This window comes from Xyrauchen texanus, chromosome 20 (genome assembly GCF_025860055.1).
Source record: "Xyrauchen texanus isolate HMW12.3.18 chromosome 20, RBS_HiC_50CHRs, whole genome shotgun sequence".
In the NCBI taxonomy this organism is placed as follows: domain Eukaryota; kingdom Metazoa; phylum Chordata; class Actinopteri; order Cypriniformes; family Catostomidae; genus Xyrauchen; species Xyrauchen texanus.
In genome coordinates, this window is record NC_068295.1 from 11,460,101 (window position 1) to 11,478,424 (window position 18,324).

Genomic DNA, 18,324 nt, shown 5'->3' on the forward strand with positions numbered 1-18,324 from the left:
TATTATGTTATACCCCACGCATATTTCTCCAGCAACTTTTAACGACCAACAACTTGAATATCTAAAATGTACTTTAGCGTCATAATGCAAATTTACATGTTCTGAAGCGGAACATGTGACCAAGGTATAGATTGTTAGCTTTAAAATATTTAAACATTTTAAAATGTTCAAAAGCTCGTTTTCTGAAAGTGAACTCGGCATTAGACAAATAGTTCTGATAGTTTATAGTCTTGGAAAAAAAGTGCAGAACATTCTGAGAACTTCATTCAGCTGACTTTATTCATCTACAGAACAGGGTAAAACTAAATTAAGTTTGTGTAAAGAAAAGGCATATATATATATATTATTTTTTTCCCCGTTTGGTAATTATTTTATTTAATGCTTTTTTCAATTGGTAATTAATTTTATTTAATACAGAGAATTTTGACGGCAGTTTTTCAAAAGTAAATCTAAACAATAATTTAATAGATTTGGGCAGTAAGTGTAGGCTACAAATATGTAAATCGCCCGAACTTGTTTCGCGCACGCGCTCTTACGCACAGATACGCGCGAACGGATGAGTTATGGGCTGTTCACACCGAAAGTGTTGTTGCCTGTATCTGCTCTGTCTTGCCATTGTTTTCCAGTGTAAACACACGCTGAACGAACGTCGATACCTGCTGCATCTGGTCTCGCTGTTTCTTCAGTATTGCTGGCTTCCATTGCTGCAGCGCTCTGTGTTTGCCGCTAACTTGTTTCAAATCTGGCAACCCGGGGTGTCGAAATACAATTGGAAAATGGGCAGTGGCCGGATCACACAGGCCAAAACGCAAATAGAAATTCCGGGCCGGAACGGACATTTCAAAGTAGAATATAGGCCTACTGGCTGTAGCATTGTTATCGAAGAAGCCAGTATTTCAGCTTTGCATGTTTCGTAAATCTCTGATAACATATGATAATGTTATGCTTTAATACAGTACATTTATTACATATTGCACCTTTAAAAGCTACATCACTCAATAGCTGTCTATGAAAATCAATACTGTGCCCAGAGAAGCCCCAGCACTGAGAAAAGTGTTATTGATTTACTCAATAGTCTATGTATTTCCCCACAATGATACGCACACTGGAAACTTGTATAGCCTACATTGATTTCTATTGCTATGAGGATGTGGGCGAACAAGAGTGAGAATTATGAATAGGAGATTATATTTTATCCTCTGCTGTGTCCAATGGAAAACACCCCCCTCCTCAATTCTTCTCTACCTTTCTATTTTTTTCTTTTAGCCCATAAAGCTGATGTCCTTGGTACACTGCGACGATCTCGTCCTCAAGGGCAAACTGATTAAAATTCTGACGTGCATTGAGCATTGCCGGGTCTAATGGGGGCTGGGGTTGGAGGCATTGCCCACCAGATTTTCTTGTGCTTCGGTCAAAAGTTGAAAAAAAAAAAAAATTAATAAAAAAAATCATAAAAACCTCTTGCCATGATATTTTTTTATTTTTCTCAACTTTTAATTTTTAAAGTGTAGCACCGGAGAACAAATTATTAGTTTCTTTCATAATTTAAAAATGGAAAGAAGCTAACAATAGTGATATAATTATTGTATTGCTCAAATAAGTGCAATTACAAATGTTATTTTAGGGTTATGAAATGCACATTCAACATTTAAACATAAAATTTTAACCACTCCACAGATTTCATATTAGCAAACTTATACTTTTGGCAAGTTGTTTAGGACATCTACTTTGTGCATGACATGAGTCATTTTTCCAACACATGTTTAGAGACTTGCTTGGAAAATTCCAGAAAATGACGTCAAGCCTTTAGACATTTAGCTTCTGATTGGAGATGTACTGAATCGGAGGTGTACCTGTGGATGTATTTTAAGGCCTACCTTCAAACTTGGTGCCTCTTTGCTTGACATCATGGGAAAATCAAATGAAATCAGACCTCAGAAAGTAAATGTGAACCTCCACAAGTCTGGTTCATCCTTGGAAGAAATTTCCAAATGCCTGAAGGTACCATGTTCATCTGTTCAAACAATAGTACTCAAGTATAAACACCATGGGACCACGCAGTCATCATATCGCTCAAGAAGGAGATGCATTCAGTCTCCTAGAGATGAACATAGTTTGGTGCAAATCAATTCCAGAACAACATTAAAGGACCTTGTGAAGATGCTGGACTGCAATTGGGGACAAAGATCTTACTTTTTGGAGAATTGTCCTCTGGTTTGTTGAAACAAAACATTTGGCCATAATGACTAATGTTATGTTTGGAGGAAAAAGGGTGAGGCTTGCAAGCCGAAGAACATCATCCCAACTGTGAACCATGGGGGTGGCAGCATCATGTTGTGGGGGTGCTTTGCTGCAGGAGGGACTGGTGCACTTCACAAAATAGATGGCATCACGAGGAAGGAAAATGATGTGGATATATTGATGCGAAATCTCAAGGCATCAGCCAGGAAGTTAAAGCATTGTCCAAATGGACAATGACCTCAAAAATATATCCAAAGTTGTGGCAAAATGGCTTAAGGACAACAAAGTCAAGCTATTGGAGTGGCCATCACAAAGCCCTAAACTCAATCTGGTAAAAAATAATTGTGGGCAGACCTGAAACAGCATGTGGGAGCAAGGAGGCCTACAAACCTGACTCAGTTACACCAGTTCTGTCTGGAGGAATGGGCCAAAATTCCAGGAACTTATTGTGAGAAGCTTGTGGAAGGCTACCCAAAACAATTTAAAGGCAATGCTACCAAATACAAACCAAGTGTATGTAAACTTCCGACCCACTGGGAAAGGTATAAAATAAATAAATGCTGAAATAAATCATTCTCTCTATTATTCTGACATTTCACATTCCCCAAGACAGGGAATGATTTCTACGATTAAATGTCAGGAATTGTGAAAAACTGAGATTAATTGTGTTTGACTAAGGTGTATGTCAACTTATGACTTGAACTGTATAGGTCCATACAATTCAAGTGAATGGTGGCCAGAACTTTGAAGGTCCAAAAAGCACATAAAGGCAGCATAAAAGTAAATTATAAAACTCCAGTGGTTAAATCCATGTCTTCTGAACGATATGAAACTTTTTGAGACTTTTTTTACTATAAATCTCCACTTTCACGTTCTAATTTTGTTTTTGGCTACTTGCATTCTTTGTGCATATCGCCACCTACTGGGCTGGAAGGAGAATTTATAATAAGTTTTTTCAGCCACATTTATATCACTTCTGAAGACATGGATTAAGCCACTGGAGTCGTATGGATTACTTTTATGCTTATATAATATTTGAAGTTCTGGTCACCCATTTACTTGCATTGTGAGGACAGAACTGAAATATTCTTCTAAAAATCTTAATTTGTGTTCTGCAGAAGAAAAAAAGTCACATATCTGGGATGGCATGAGGGTGAGTAAACGATAAGAGAAATATCCGTTTTTGGTGAACCATCCCTTAAAAAGTTTATTTATACACCTAATTTATATAGGGCTAAATTGAAATATTCTGACAGTGTGACTGAGTTGGGGCTCCCAACTGATTAGGTACAGATATATCTTGGAATTTCTGAATACAAACCAAGCCAGTTACTTTTCCCTAAAATCAAAGAGCCTTAGATTTTAGACAAAGAGAAAACTGATTGATCCATAATAGTTAGCAAAATGTACCATAGTTCTTTCAAAGAATTCAAAGTGGTATTTAACAGTGGTTAAGAAAAAAGGCCATGGTTGGTTAAACCATGAAGGCAGCTTACAAGACCACGATAACCACAGAATATACCATGATCCTCACATAGATACCCAGATAGCACACATACACCTCCAAATTGTTTGTGTTAGATTTTTTCATATAGAAACCATGTCAATCTAACTAACAACATTGTACATAACATTGTAACAAAACCATAATATTCCATCACTCCCTTAATTGTTATATTTAACCCTTAAAATGCATGAGAATTTCAGCAAACATTCTTACATATTCAGGTCTTTAGAGACCCAGCACTTTCTTATGTCTATCACAAATGGATCTATAAAATGCCCAGATAGTGTCAAATTTTTCAATATATTTTCAACGATTAGAAAATAATAGAGTAAATCATATTTTGATATATGGTGAGGTTTATTTTTCATATAAAGAGAAAAAGTCACAAATCTAGAACAGGGTACATTACTTTCACACAAAAATGTCCTGAGACGCATCTGGCTGTGAAAAACATATTGAGCTAAACATAACACGTAAGTTACACTTATTGAGTCTAAATAGATGCACAATTTAAATAATTTCAGTAGTTCACCTGAATGACAATAGTCATATCATACTGTTCATTTTACACTTGCTATTGCCTCCGAGTTGTTTCTTCATCAAATAGCAATTTCAAGTGTAAATCAAGTCAATCACTGAAACTTGACAAATAAATAACATGTATAATATGTATTTGCATACGCATATGGAATACTGATAAACCAAAAATTGTTGTTAATTTATTGTTGCACAGAAAATCATTGTGATATAGTAGTTATTTGTATGAATATAGTACTAATTTCTCTAGTAGTTTAATATATATATGGTGATAGTAAACTTATAGATATGAAATAATAAAAAATATAATTCATGGAAGTGAAAACAAATGACACTTACCTATAGGGTCTATAATGTACTTGGTACTTAAATCAGAATATTTTTTTGCTGCAATTTTGGCTTTATTTGTTTTGTTTTTTTGTGTTACACTAATTATAAGAGAGAGATTGAGGAATACTATAGAGATGTGGGCATAACTCCAACAAAATTGATGAGGCACAGGGGTAGGAATGAGTCCCGGGTTAGGTACAGGGGGAATGAGGTCCTGGGTCACTAAAGACCCAAGTGTAAAGAAGTCAATGGAAAGGAGGAGGCGAGAACCGGCTTGATTATATAAACAATATTTTAATTATAAACTTAAAAGACAACAGACACACATATGACGGACATGTCCGTAAACTATCTCTCTCTCCCGCACCATCCTCTGCAGTCGGCCTTTATCCCTCTCGGAGGCTTGATTAGCCTGATAAGGGACCGGGTGTGTAGAATCACGACCCGGCCCCACCCTCCGCCCTGCCACACCAAGGTATAGGGTTCAATTAAAATAACTATATTTTGGATGAATGTATTACATTTCTGCCAAAATAGTACATTACAGTTAATGTTTCTATTGTAAATCAATGGTAAATGTATGTAAGTGTGGTGATGTATGAATTGAAAAACCTTCTAATGTACAGTAAATCGGTGTATGGCACAGTGTCTTCTCGAATGGTGGGCTGATAAATATGGTTCAAACTTGTTTAAACACAGGGACATTTGGGTTTTTTATAGGGGTTTGTGACAGATAATTCAGTACCAATTTCAAACATGTTAATTATGAAGTTAGCAACAGCAAGACAGGAGCTGTCCTGTTAATAACTATAAAAGAATAATATCTCACGTTTACATAGCACTTTTCTAGGCACTCAAAGCACTTTACATGTATGGAGGGAATCTCCTCAACCACCACCAGTGTGCAGCATCCACCTAGATAATGTAACAGTATAGTGCTCTAGTACACTCACCAGCTATTGATGGAGAGGAGGGTAGAGTGATGTGCCAATTCAGGGTTGGGGATTATTAGGCCAATGGGTGGAATTTGGACAGAACACCAGGGTTACACCCCTACTCTTTACAAGAAGTGCCCTAGATTTTTAATGACTACAGAGTGACAGAATCTCAGTTTAACATCTCATCCAAAAGACGGAGCCGTTTTACAGCAGCATGAGCACTCCCTGGCCTCCCTAATATCTGTTCCAGCAGCAACCTTAAATGTATCCATGAAGTCTTCCATCTTGATATTGGACAGGCTCACTCCTGCTTAGCAGTATGAGACAACCATGCAAGAGATGCAGAGTGATATGGCTGCTAGTCAGTGAAATAATGGTGTCTGAAGAGGTAGGCATACTGTGAATGTATGTAGGACGCCAAATAAGAAAATACTTTTAATATATATATATATATATATTATAATAGGCCTACACTGTATATATTTAAATACATATAGCCTACACAATTCACTACATGGTGCTGCGGCATCGCATAAGTAGATTGAAAAAGTTCCGGGTGAAAAGGTACTCGATGTTCTGGCGGCTGTACGTATCATCAGTTATTTCAGGTGGGCATGCCGCTGGTACTGCCAACCATCCTGAGCCCGCTGAGTGAGAGTGCCAGCGCGCAGATGCGCCAGTCGTCGGGAATAACCAAGGGTCACGTGACTTCCTGCAGCGAGAGTCTGCTGCTGCATTTTCTTGTCTTGAGCGCTCCGTGTACGGTGTGGAAATACCGTCATGAGCAGAACCATAGCGGCATGAAGCTGCATTGGCGAAACCGTTCTTCAACCCGTGAACAGTAACCGGTATCCGTAGACCAGCTGATTAACTCGCGTTCGAGCGGGGGGTTTAGATCCAGCGCGCGCCAGAGGGAGAAGTTTGCTCACTGTGACGGGTGGAGGTGAACGGGACACCAGCAGCGAGCATGGCGGAGAGAAGTGCCAGGTTGAGCTTCCCAGGGAGCGGGGCGCTCAACAGACCGGTGCCAATGAACCTGTTCGCCACCTGGGAGATAGACGGCTCCTCACCCAACTGCATCCCCAGGTGAGTCATATGTGATAAAACGCCCAGGGCTGCGTTTCCAAAGGTGCATGTGCACGGCGACGGGGAGTGGTGTTTTGTTTAAGTAGTTAGACTGTTGTTGTCTTGTACTGATCGGACCGATGTCATCATCGGATCACGGTGGTGCAAATCCAGTTGTGTTCCTGCGGTGCTCTGCAGATATTCACGCCTAGCTCTGCCAGTCACCATGGGCAGTTTAAATGTGACCCGGCTGCTCTTTGATCGCCGATTTGATGTTACAGACAGTGTTGCATTTTTCTATCATTTCTGTCCTGAAGATTTGTCAGTTCTGTGCAATGTTCGTTAATAGACCACTGTGACGTCAGCTTACCGCTCTCGCGACTTGCACGCGGAATTTGTTATGAATCGGTTTAGCTGGAGGGTTCAAGCTGTCATTATAGCAGGCCGGGTCAAACGGGAATGTCAGTCAGAATCAGATTGAGCTTTATTGCCAAGTATGCGTACACATACAAGGAATTTGTCTTGGTGACAGGAGCTTCCAGTGCACAACAATACAAATGAGCAACAAGACATTGATAGAAAAAATTGAATAACATTTTTCTTAAAATATAATTGAACGGAAAATAAAGTATAGAATACACAATAAGACAAAATATATATATATATATATATATATATATATTATACAGTATCTCACAAAAGTGAGTACACCCCTCACATTTTTGTAAATATTTGATTATATCTTTTCATGTGACAGCACTGAAGAAATGACACTTTGCTACAATGTAGTGAGTGTACAGCTTGTATAACAGTGTAAATTTGCTGTCCCCTCAAAATAACTTAACACACAGCCATTAATGTCTAAACCGCTGGCAACAAAAGTGAGTACACCCCTAAGTGAAAATGTCCAAATTGGGCCCAATTAGTTAGTGTTACAAGGTCTCAGGTGTGAATGGGGAGCAGGTGTGTTAAATTTGGTGTCATCGCTCTCACACTCCCTCATACTGGTCACTGGAAGTTCAACATGGCACCTCATGGCAAAGAACTCTCTGAGGATGTAAAAAAAAGAATTGTTGCTCTACATAAAGATGGCCTAGGCTATAAGAAGATTGCCAAGACCCTGACACTGAGCTTCAGCACGGTGGCCAAGACCATACAGCGGTTTAACAGGACAGGTTCCACTCAGAACAGGCCTCGCCATGGTCGACCAAAGAAGTTGAGTGCACATGCTCGGCGTCATATCCAGAGGTTGTCTTTGGGGTGGGGGGTAATAGATGTATGAGTGCTGCCTGCATTGCTGCAGAGGTTGAAGGGGTGGGGGGTCAGCCTGTCAGTGCTCAGACCATACGCCGCACACTGCATCAAATTGGTCTGCATGGCTGTCATCCCAGAAGGAAGCCTCTTCTAAAGATGATGCACAAGAAAGCCCGCAAACAGTTTGCTGAAGACAAGCAGACTATGGACATGGATTACTGGAACCATGTCCTGTGGTCTGATGAGACCAATATAAACTTATTTGGTTCAGATGGTGTCAAGCGTGTGGCGGAAACCAGGTGTGGAGTACAAAGACAAGAGTGTCTTGCCTACTGTCAAGCATGGTGGTGGGAGTGTCATGGTCTGGGGCTGCATGAGTGCTGCCGGCACTGGGGAGCTACAGTTCATTGAGGTAACCATGAATGCCAACATGTACTGTGACATACTGAAGCAGAGCATGATCCCCTCCCTTCGGAGACTGGGCCACAGGGCAGTATTCCAGCATGATAACGACCCCAAACACACCTCCAAGATGACCACTGCTTTGCTAAAGAAGCTGAGGGTGAAGGTGATGGACTGGCCAAGCATGTCTCCAGACCTAAACCCTATTGAGCATCTGTGGGGCATCCTTAAATGGAAGGTGGAGGAGCACAAGGTCTCTAACATCCACCAGCTCTGTGATGTCGTCATGGAGGAGTGGAAGAGGACTCCAGTGGCAACCTGTGAAGCTCTGGTGAACTCCATGCCCAAGAGGGTTAAAGCAGTGCTGGAAAATAATGGTGGCCACACAAAATATTGACACTTTGGGCCCAATTTGGACATTTTCACTTAGGGGTGTACTCACTTTTGTTGCCAGCGGTTTAGACATTAATGGCTGTGTGTTGAGTTATTTTGAGGGGACAGCAAATTTACACTGTTATTCAAACTGTACACTCACTACTTTACATTGTAGCAGTGTCATTTCTTCAGTGTTGTCACATGAAAAGATATAATCAACTATTTACAAAAATGTGAGGTGTGTACTCACTTTTGTGAGATACTGTGTGTGTGTGTGTGTGTGTGTGTGTATATATATCAACATACATACACATAAGTAGTGCAAATCTAAATACAAGTCTGTTATATACAGTGCAAGGGAATGTAATGGTGGAAGAGGTTGATGTGTTGGATAAATATAAAAAGACTAGACTGTGAATTGCACAATGGGGCAGTTTAAACTTTTCATGAGATGGATAGCCTGAGGAAAAAAACGGTTCCTGTGCCTGACCAGCCGGTTACAGAAAAATAAAGTGTTCTGAACCAGAGATTCAGAAGCTCATTTAGCCCTTTGTTATGAGTCACCACAGTATCAAAAGAACGGAAGCATTCCCTATTACATTCTGCTTCTTTTAGTCACTTTCTCTGCTTATTTCCAAGCCACAAATTTGAATCAAAACACCCTGTGCTGTTCTAGAGCAAAGAAGCTGCTGATAAAATTGGCCTGACTGGCACCATTAGTGTGCTGGCAAGCAGGTTGTTTTTGTTTCTTTCCCATATAACGGTTATAATGATGAGTTGAGTGTGGTGTCCACCTTCGTAGAAATGTATGGAGAATAAATGGAGAGAAAGAGAGAGAGAGAGAGAGATAAATGTACCTAATGAATTCTTGATCAGAATAAAAGATTCACGACTGTAGCACAGACACATTGTCCCTCGGGCTCTTTGTCTGCTCACTGTGAGGAGCACGGCCTTTGTTTGTAGAATTCATATTAACTGGTAATTATGTGTTAATATATAGTCTATTCTATGCACATTATTACAGCTTAAAGCAGAATTTGTGAGAAATAGCTCATCCTATCACAGTAAGACATGCATTCACATATCTATTATAATATGAAATAAAGTTTATAATGAGCTAATTAATAAGCTACATCAGCTGGAGGATTTCCCCCCTGTAGGCTTCCACTGTAGTGGGTGTGGCCTTTTTGGGAACTCTGGCTGATTGGCTGGGCCCACTGTGAAGGGTGTGTTCGGGATGTAGGACAAGCTGTCTTATTTTGGGTTGTTAGCTTGTTTGGGAATTTTGAATGACTTTGAAACAGTCAGAAATGTTTCACCAAGATTTTTTGTTGTATTATGAAAAAAAGTGTAAAAATCTGTATTATGTAGTGTATAAATACTCAAAATGTTTTTGTTTCATTTAATAGGCCGGCCTCTAAACACACTTGTATAAAATATCAGTTTTTTTTTTTTTTCAAAGAAACTGTGAGATAGAACAACGAATCATGGGTCTGAGACACACAAAGTATTTCTGCTGTCCAAACCACAAGTGGATGTGTGTGCATGTGGTTTAGCGCTTAAGTGTTTTTGTGTTGTTTTGTTTTGTTTTATTAGTTTGCGAAAACACAGCCATGCTCCATTTCTTGTGTTTAAATGATTATTTGTTTTTGGTGGTGGTGGTGGTGTGTGTGTATTGAGTGCTCTGAAGAAGATTATACCTTCTCTGCATCCTACAATCACTAAGTTGGTGACCTCTGGAGAATGTGAGTTAGAGGTCAGTTGTCATCTTCAAGTACTGAAGAGTTTGTCAGGCTGAAGACAGTGTTTTTTTACACAGTTTTTTGTTTTAGTTACAATTTTAGTCTTTTGACAAAAATGTCCTTTTAAATGAGTGAATATTTGTCGTATTTATTTATAATATTTATATGTCATTCATTAATTCTAATTTAAAATCTGAGCTACTGAAACAATAACATACACATATAACCTATATATTCATGTTATTATCTAAACAGCTAATTGTGTGTCAGCAGTGCAATGCATATAATCATGCAGATACTGGTCAGGAGCTTCAGTTACTGTTCACATCAGCCATGAGAATGGGGAAAAATGTGAGCTAAATGATTTTGACTGTGGCATGATTGTTGGTGCCAGACGGGCATATTTTAGTATTTCTGTAACAGCTGATCTCCTGGGATTTTCACTCGCAACTGAAATGCCTCGTTGATGAGAGAGATCAATGGAGAATGGCCAGACTGGTTTGAGCAGACAGAAAGGCTACAGTAACTCAGATAACTCCTCTGTACAATTGTAGTAAGCAGAATAGTATCTCAAAATTCAAACCTTGATGTGGATGGGCTACAACAGCAGAAGACCACATTGGGCACCTTATTAGGACCATAGTGTTCCTAATAAAGTTCTTAGTGAGGGTATAATGAATATACTAAAGTATTAATGACTCTTTAGAAGTGATCCTACTGTTTTCTGAATTCTTCATGCTTTAGAGACTGATATTCATTTTCCTTGTTTAATCCATTTAGGATATTGCATTGGATGTAGTAGAGGTCGACCGATATTGTTTTTTTCAGGCCGATGCCGATCTTTTGAAATCCGGGTCGGCTGATGGCCGATTACTGCTGCCGATTTATTTTGGCCGATATTTGGCCGATATGTGCTTGTTTTAACCTCTTATTTGAACCTTTTATTTGAAAGATAAAATGTAACACAAATAATTACTTAAGATAGACAACATTTCTGAACAAATACATTTATTGAACACTTGACCAATCTGCACTTGTACACTTAAATTAAAAATGTATAATGTAAAAACATATTGTATAAATAATGTATAACAAATATATTAAATAAACAAAGCAGGTGTTACGAACTGCTCCGAGACACGAAGGTTGAGATCCAAATGCAGCTTTAATTAAGGGGCAATCCAGACACGTAATCCAGTATTCAGAGCATCCAAGAGAAGCACAGGCATAACTAGGGCTGGGTATCGTTAAGGTTTTAATGGTATTACTATCTTACCGATACTGCTTATCGATCCGGTACTTTAACGGTATTCTTAACAGTTCTTTTTGTATATATATATATATATATATATATATATATATATATATATATATATATATATATATATATATATATATACACAAAGATAAATGTTATATAGGCACAGTGATTTAATTTCAGGAAGGTCTACTAACCTAACATTACTGTTCAGGTGTGGTCTAAAAAGAAATCTAATAAAGAAATCAATTGTAAAATAACACTGCATAGTTTATCATAGATATATTAATGCAGATTAATGCTCATAAATGCAGACATTATTCATTCAAGAGCTGTAAGTGATTTTCTCTTTGCCTTTTGTTGTTTGATTCGCAGTGGCTCAATCGTCAACATGTTCATTAGACAGCTTCCCTTTTAAGACCGAGTCTAATAGGCTCCTGATGCAGCATATTTTCTCCCAACTATTTCAATAACTACGTCCATTTAAGACATAATCTGTGTTTAAATGAATCTCCAAGCCGGTCGTTTTGACATATTTTTGTGTATAGTTGATAGTTTAGACGCGCACATGAAACCCAAAGTAGCCTATACTTTGCTTGTCTCGTTGCAGTCTGTTTCGGAGCGCGCGCCGCCTTGGGAACGGTAGCCTATCTCTTGCGCTCTTTTTATTATTAAACGCGTCCCGCAATTTAGCAACAGTAGCTAGACTGCATTTTACAACAATCACCGATCGTGCTGATTCTGACGTTAAGTTTGAGTTTTAGGGAGTAATGTCAAGGAAGTTGTGCTAGACAGAATGCGGCTTATGTATAAATATTCTTTTTATAATCTTTGGAAGGCGAAATCTAAAATAAAATCAGACTAATATCACAGATCTAAACCAGGCTACGTTTGAATGTTTCGTTCTGTCACTCATTTAGCTGGGCTCGTGTTGTGCTCGCTGTGCACGAGATCTCTCTCTCGCTCTCTCTCTGACTGCGAATAGCTAAATTGCATCACAGACAAATGGTTTCATATTATTATACATAGAAATGGCTGGCGAGATAAAATAACTTTCTCTTTATAGCAATAAAGAATGTATTTTCTTAATTTCTCCAGTACCGACAGCAGAACCGATAACGTCCGAGCTTACCAAAGCCTAGCACGTTGGTATCTTTTTTATTACTTATTTCTCTGCATTGAGTGACAACCCTCTCAAATATAAGACACACAAACAGAACAAATAAAAGTCTCAGATTCACTGTCTGTAATTGCAAAATTATTGCTTACTTATTGTGACATGATAGCAACCCTTCTGCTGTGATAATGCAACTTCAACTACGCTATCAATATCCAAAGTAGCCGACCGTCATGTCACGTTTTTTCTCGAAGTTGGCAGTAACATATCAAAAGTTTTTAATTAAATATAAACAAGTTACACAAATTTAATCCTTACCATTTTCTCCAAGGAACTTAGCACTGGATGAGGTCTGCTCACTCTGCTGGAAAATGACTCTAGGGTCAGCCTGCGTCGAACACGTGTTCCACAACAACACTAGGCTGCCCACAGATGCGCCTGCCTAATAATCGGCTTGATATACTTGGATATTGGCCGATGCCGATTATGTAAAAAAATGCAAAAAATCGGCTGATTAATCGGTCGACCTCTAGCATGTAGCATGTTTTTACAGAAACTGCGTATTGACAACGTAAGTTAGGCCATGTCCACACTAATACGTGTCTGTTTGTTAATGCATCTTTTTTCTACTTTTTGGCCTTCCGTCCACACGGAGACGGCATTTGTGGCAATGAAAACTTTTACAAAACTCTCTCCCAAGTGAATACATTTGAAAACACCATCTTCGCATTTTAGTGTGGACAGGGAAAACAGAGATATCTGAAAGTGATGATATAATTGTCGTCGTGACGCTGTCATGTAATCCAATTAACCCAAAACAATCAAGATGGCGGTACATGTTGTAGTGGCGTTGTTGTGCCTGATATTCAATTTAATAGCATTGTTAAAGGTAAATGTTACTTTTTAAACCTTCACATTGCATTCCTTCAAAGGCGAAGGGAAGTTTACTCAGAATTGCTGTCTGGTGACAGAACACAAGGACAATTCACCCTTCACTAAGGTTCACAACATACTGGGTTATTTGATTCGATCAATCCATTTCTATTATCTTCTTCTATGAACAGATGTTTCACTAGATGTTTTTTCTTCTGTTTGTATCTTGAACTGTTAATATCTTGCAGTATTTTTTTTTGTTCTCATCATATTTTCATCAACAGTATGCTTTAATAAATTGTTTAATTATCGCCATGATGCGTCTTTTTCATATCGGATTTGTTATAGCTGACTTGATCAAATAACACTTTGTCAACACACTTTTTCGTCAGTGATTTAGTTGATGAGATGATTATGTTTCCATTGTAGATTCATAAAGCTGTAGCTCTCCTGTGATGTCTGATAAAGTGTAAGGGAGGAAGATGAATGAATTTGTGTTTTACTAAAATAAAAAGTATAATTCTGATTCACACGCTGCAAAATTGGTCACACACACAAACTTAAAGACTGCTGCCTGTGTGTTGGCTGTGTGTTGGCAGTTATGATAGATTTAAGAGGGCTTACTATTAGATTACTGTAACTGCCGTAATCCTTGTGTTCAATTAAGCTGTTAGAACCAAGAATGATTCTGACTGATTGAGTCCTGCTGAAGTCAGAAGGAGACTCCCAGAGTTACAGATGAAATGCAGTAAATAAATGCTACAGGACATGGAATCATCAGGAACAAACAAAACAACTCAACAGAAAAGTGTATCTGCTTCTGTCCATGCAAATAAATTAAAATATCTGAGAAAAACTGTTGTTTTATTGTGATGTTTGTCAGTTTAGTTCTTTGGTTCTGGATGATCTGTATGAATATTTTGGATGTAGGAAGAGGCAGTTGAAAGGGGTCATATTATATAATGTAAAATAAAAAATTATCTTTTGTGGTAAAAGAGTTGATTGTACAAAAAAACATACTTTGTTTTAGAACTTACTCCCAGTCCAAAAAGAGCATACGTGGAAGTCAAGCTGCACAGAAAAGGCTAATTTCTAACTTCAGAAACCCACATTCAGTGACCACCAACATTTGTATGTCAAAGAAGCCGATTTGAATTTCAGCTTAAACCGCACATGCAGTAAGCACATTTAAGAAAGGATTTATAGGAATATTTTAGGTCCAATATAAAATATAGCTGCAAGCAGCAATACTGGGGTCAAGCCAATTATCGGCAGCATAAACAGCGAAAAAAGCATTGTGACACATTTTAAGTTAGAATTCTGATGAATGCTGTAGGAGTTAAAGATAAAAAAACAAACATCTGTGGCCATGTTTCTCAAGATACACTACTGTTCTATTTGCGTGCACTAGTTGCACATTAAAATCTCTATCATTGGCAGAACAAAAGTGCTTGCTCTTTTGACTATTAGTACATTGATAAAGAGCATTTAATCAAGGTTGTGCAGAGGGTGTTAAGTGCAACATTGCACATTATACATTGTTTTATGTGTTCTCAAGCACTTTGTAGGATTTGCTTGGAAAAAAATTGGAAAAGTCCATTTTTAGATTCATAGAGTTAAATGCAATACATTTATAGACATCTAAGCAATTATTACTTTAATCCAATTAAACAACAACATTTGTTGATTATTTCCTTGAAAACAATTTGTCTAATTGATCTAAACAACTCAAATCTATTTGCTAATATTTTCAGGCATGGTCTGCAAATAATCAGCAGATATCAATTTCATGTTGATTGGACAAATGTTATAGGAGCATTTGCAACAAAACGTTTACATAAAATCAAATCATGGCCAACCACGGTATCATAGATCTCTGCATGACACACACAATCTAACAAGACCAGTCTCACAAAAATGCAAACATACAGCCTCAAGTCCATTTTGGTGTGCTCAATGTCAAATTTGTTGATGATTAGCCAATAGCTGCCATGTTTCTCAATATATGCAACTGTCCTCATGATCAATGATGACAACACCCAAAAAGACATTGAATGCAAAGATACTGCATGCAAATTGGGAAATTAATCGGACCAATGTTTCTATAGAGCCACTTTAATTTTGTTCCCTGTTATAGCACCACCAAATGGCCAAACCCTGCAACTTTTCTGTGTGTTCTCAGGCTGAGTCCTTATATAAGTGTGTCAAGTTTGGTGAAAATATATCATTTCGCTTAAGAGTTATATCAATTTACATAAAAGCAGAGACCACTTTTAAAATTCATCTGCCTGTTTTTGGCATTTATGAGCAAAATTCTGCCATGCTCTGTTATCTTAAGAATTTACTAATGACTCTTCTTATTTTGGTGATTTTGTTCTGATCGGATGAAAGGCTTTGAAGCAGTTCGCTGAAGTAGTTTCGGAACTATCTCACGATCGCCTAAAAACAATTCTGGTAGAAATCGGACAAAAATTGTAGGAGGAGTAGTGAAAAAAGCGTGTTTTCTTAAAATTCAAATGGCAGAAAATCTAGTCGGGCAGAAATTAAAACCAAATTATGCATTCAACTCAATGTGAGCTTACTGACAGAAGTTACAGAAATACTCAATCCAGCCCATCTGGCACCAACAATCATGCCATGGTTGAAATGACCGAGATCACATTTTGTTCCCCATTCTGATGGTTGATGTGAACATTAACTGAAGCTCCTGACTCATATCTACATGATTTTATGCACTGCTGCCACACGATTGGCTGATTAGATAATCACATGGATGATTAATGATGCCAGACAGGCTGGTATAAGTATTTCTGTAACTGCTGATATCCTGGGATTTTCACACACAGAATTAATTCAGAGTGGTGCCAAAAACAGAAAATCCAGTGAGCGACAGTTCTGTGGACGGAAACGCCTTGTTGTTGAGAGAACTGACAAAGTCTACGGTAACCCCGATAACTGCTCTGTACAATTGGGTTGAGAAGAATAGCATGTCTGAATGCTATTCTGAGATGCGGGTTGGTGCTGTTATGGCGGCATGAGGGGAACCTACACAATGTGGCTGATCAGTGTATATGTATTTGCAACATGAATGATAATTTCATAACTGTCCAATCTGTAGAAGTAGCAGGCATTTAGAATAAAATTTAGGACAAAATCCGTTGTGTTTCTGACTTCGTTCTCATAGTTTTTAATGAATACATCACATTGAGTCAGGTGGTCACATAAGGTCTAGTTGCACAAATGTTTTAACGTATCCAAAGCTCAAATCAGTCATTTGTCTGTAGCCATTTGTCAATCTGTCATTTGTTGGATGCAGTGAAAAGGCGGGTTCAGTCCAGTAAGACGAATGAAAATGTTCTGCAAAAATGTAATGAGTAATTTTCAAGTTTAAACAAAATTGTAAGGAGTAAAATGTAAAAAATTTCATTGGAAATGTAATTAAGTAAAAGTACAAGTATTCCATTTAAATAGCACTTAAGTAAAGGACAAATCCTTTAAAAAATAATAATACTTACGGATAATACTTAAGTATTTTTACTCCATTACGTTACACCCCTGGGTATAAAATGATTGAAATAAGCGTATGATGTCATTCTGACGGGATGTTTAGAGCAGGGTCAGTGGGAAGTTGATGCACAAAGTTAGAAACTTTACCTAATACTTTTCTCATTTACACCACAAGGACTTTAAATACAAACGTAACCTTTATAGTGACTCTGTGCTGCAGTGTGTTTGCTTGAACCCCTTATGGTCCTTTGCATTTTCTCAAGTGGGCATTATTTTCAGTAAAACAATGGATCACTCTCTCTCTCTTTTTCTCTTTCTCTCTCTCTCTGTGATTGAACAGGCTGTGCTAGGCTGTCATATTTGTGTGTGTTGGTGGAGTGTGTACTGCGATCTCACCCACAGGGAATAAACAGTCAGGTCTTTGTCTTTAACACACCCACAGCCATTCTTACACACACACTGACATGAGCTGGATAAATAGCTATATTGTGCATATAGAAAAGTGCTGTTTTGCTTTGCTGCATATCCCTGTGTGTTGAGTTGTGTATGTTAACTTGGAAGGATAGCAGATGCTTCAACTTCAAATGTCTTTAATGGGAGGAATAATGATGATGCTTGTTTATTCCACATGCTCAGTGTTATTTGTAATACTCAGTTTTTGCTACAATACATGACATTTATGAACTCTATTTTCTTAAATGTTGTCTGGAGTAAAAAGCTAACTAAAACTAATGAAAGTAACTCTGTACCCTGTACCGCCCTGGAATATTAAGAAACCAACTATCATGATGAACCTGGCTCAGTATAATGAAAAGTTAAACCATCCAAACGTCTACCAGGAGAAATTCCTGGACATAAGGTGTAGCTTACCATCTCATGTACCAGTGTACACTGATGGATCAAAGTCAGACAGTCATGTATCTGCAGCAGTAGTGATTGGTCCAAAACGTTTTGGCAAGTGTATTCCTGGACAAAGTTAAATTTTCACAGCAGAAGCTTGTGAATTATTACTAGCTTTAGAACAAATAGAAAAGGAACAGCAACGTCTGTTTCTAATTTGTACAGATTCAAAATCCTGCCTGCAAGCACTCGAAGCTCTGAAAACAGAATTATTAGCATAATCTTTTACATATTATTAGCATAATAGTAAAAGAGGACTCCTTAAACTTCAGTTGGAT

At 38.1% G+C, this 18,324-nt stretch overlaps 1 protein-coding gene across 2 annotated transcripts in view; it reads left to right on the forward strand.

The window, feature by feature from the left end:
- The first annotated feature begins 5,769 nt into the window (after positions 1-5,769).
- LOC127660740 (phosphofurin acidic cluster sorting protein 2-like) overlaps positions 5,770-18,324 on the forward strand; it is a 68,937-nt gene continuing 56,382 nt past the window's right edge. For both annotated transcript variants that reach the window (XM_052151135.1, XM_052151136.1), the window contains exon 1: positions 5,770-6,639. In XM_052151135.1, the coding sequence (XP_052007095.1) occupies positions 6,521-6,639 (119 nt within the window). In that variant the 5' untranslated portion in view covers positions 5,770-6,520. The remainder of the gene's footprint in view (positions 6,640-18,324) is intronic.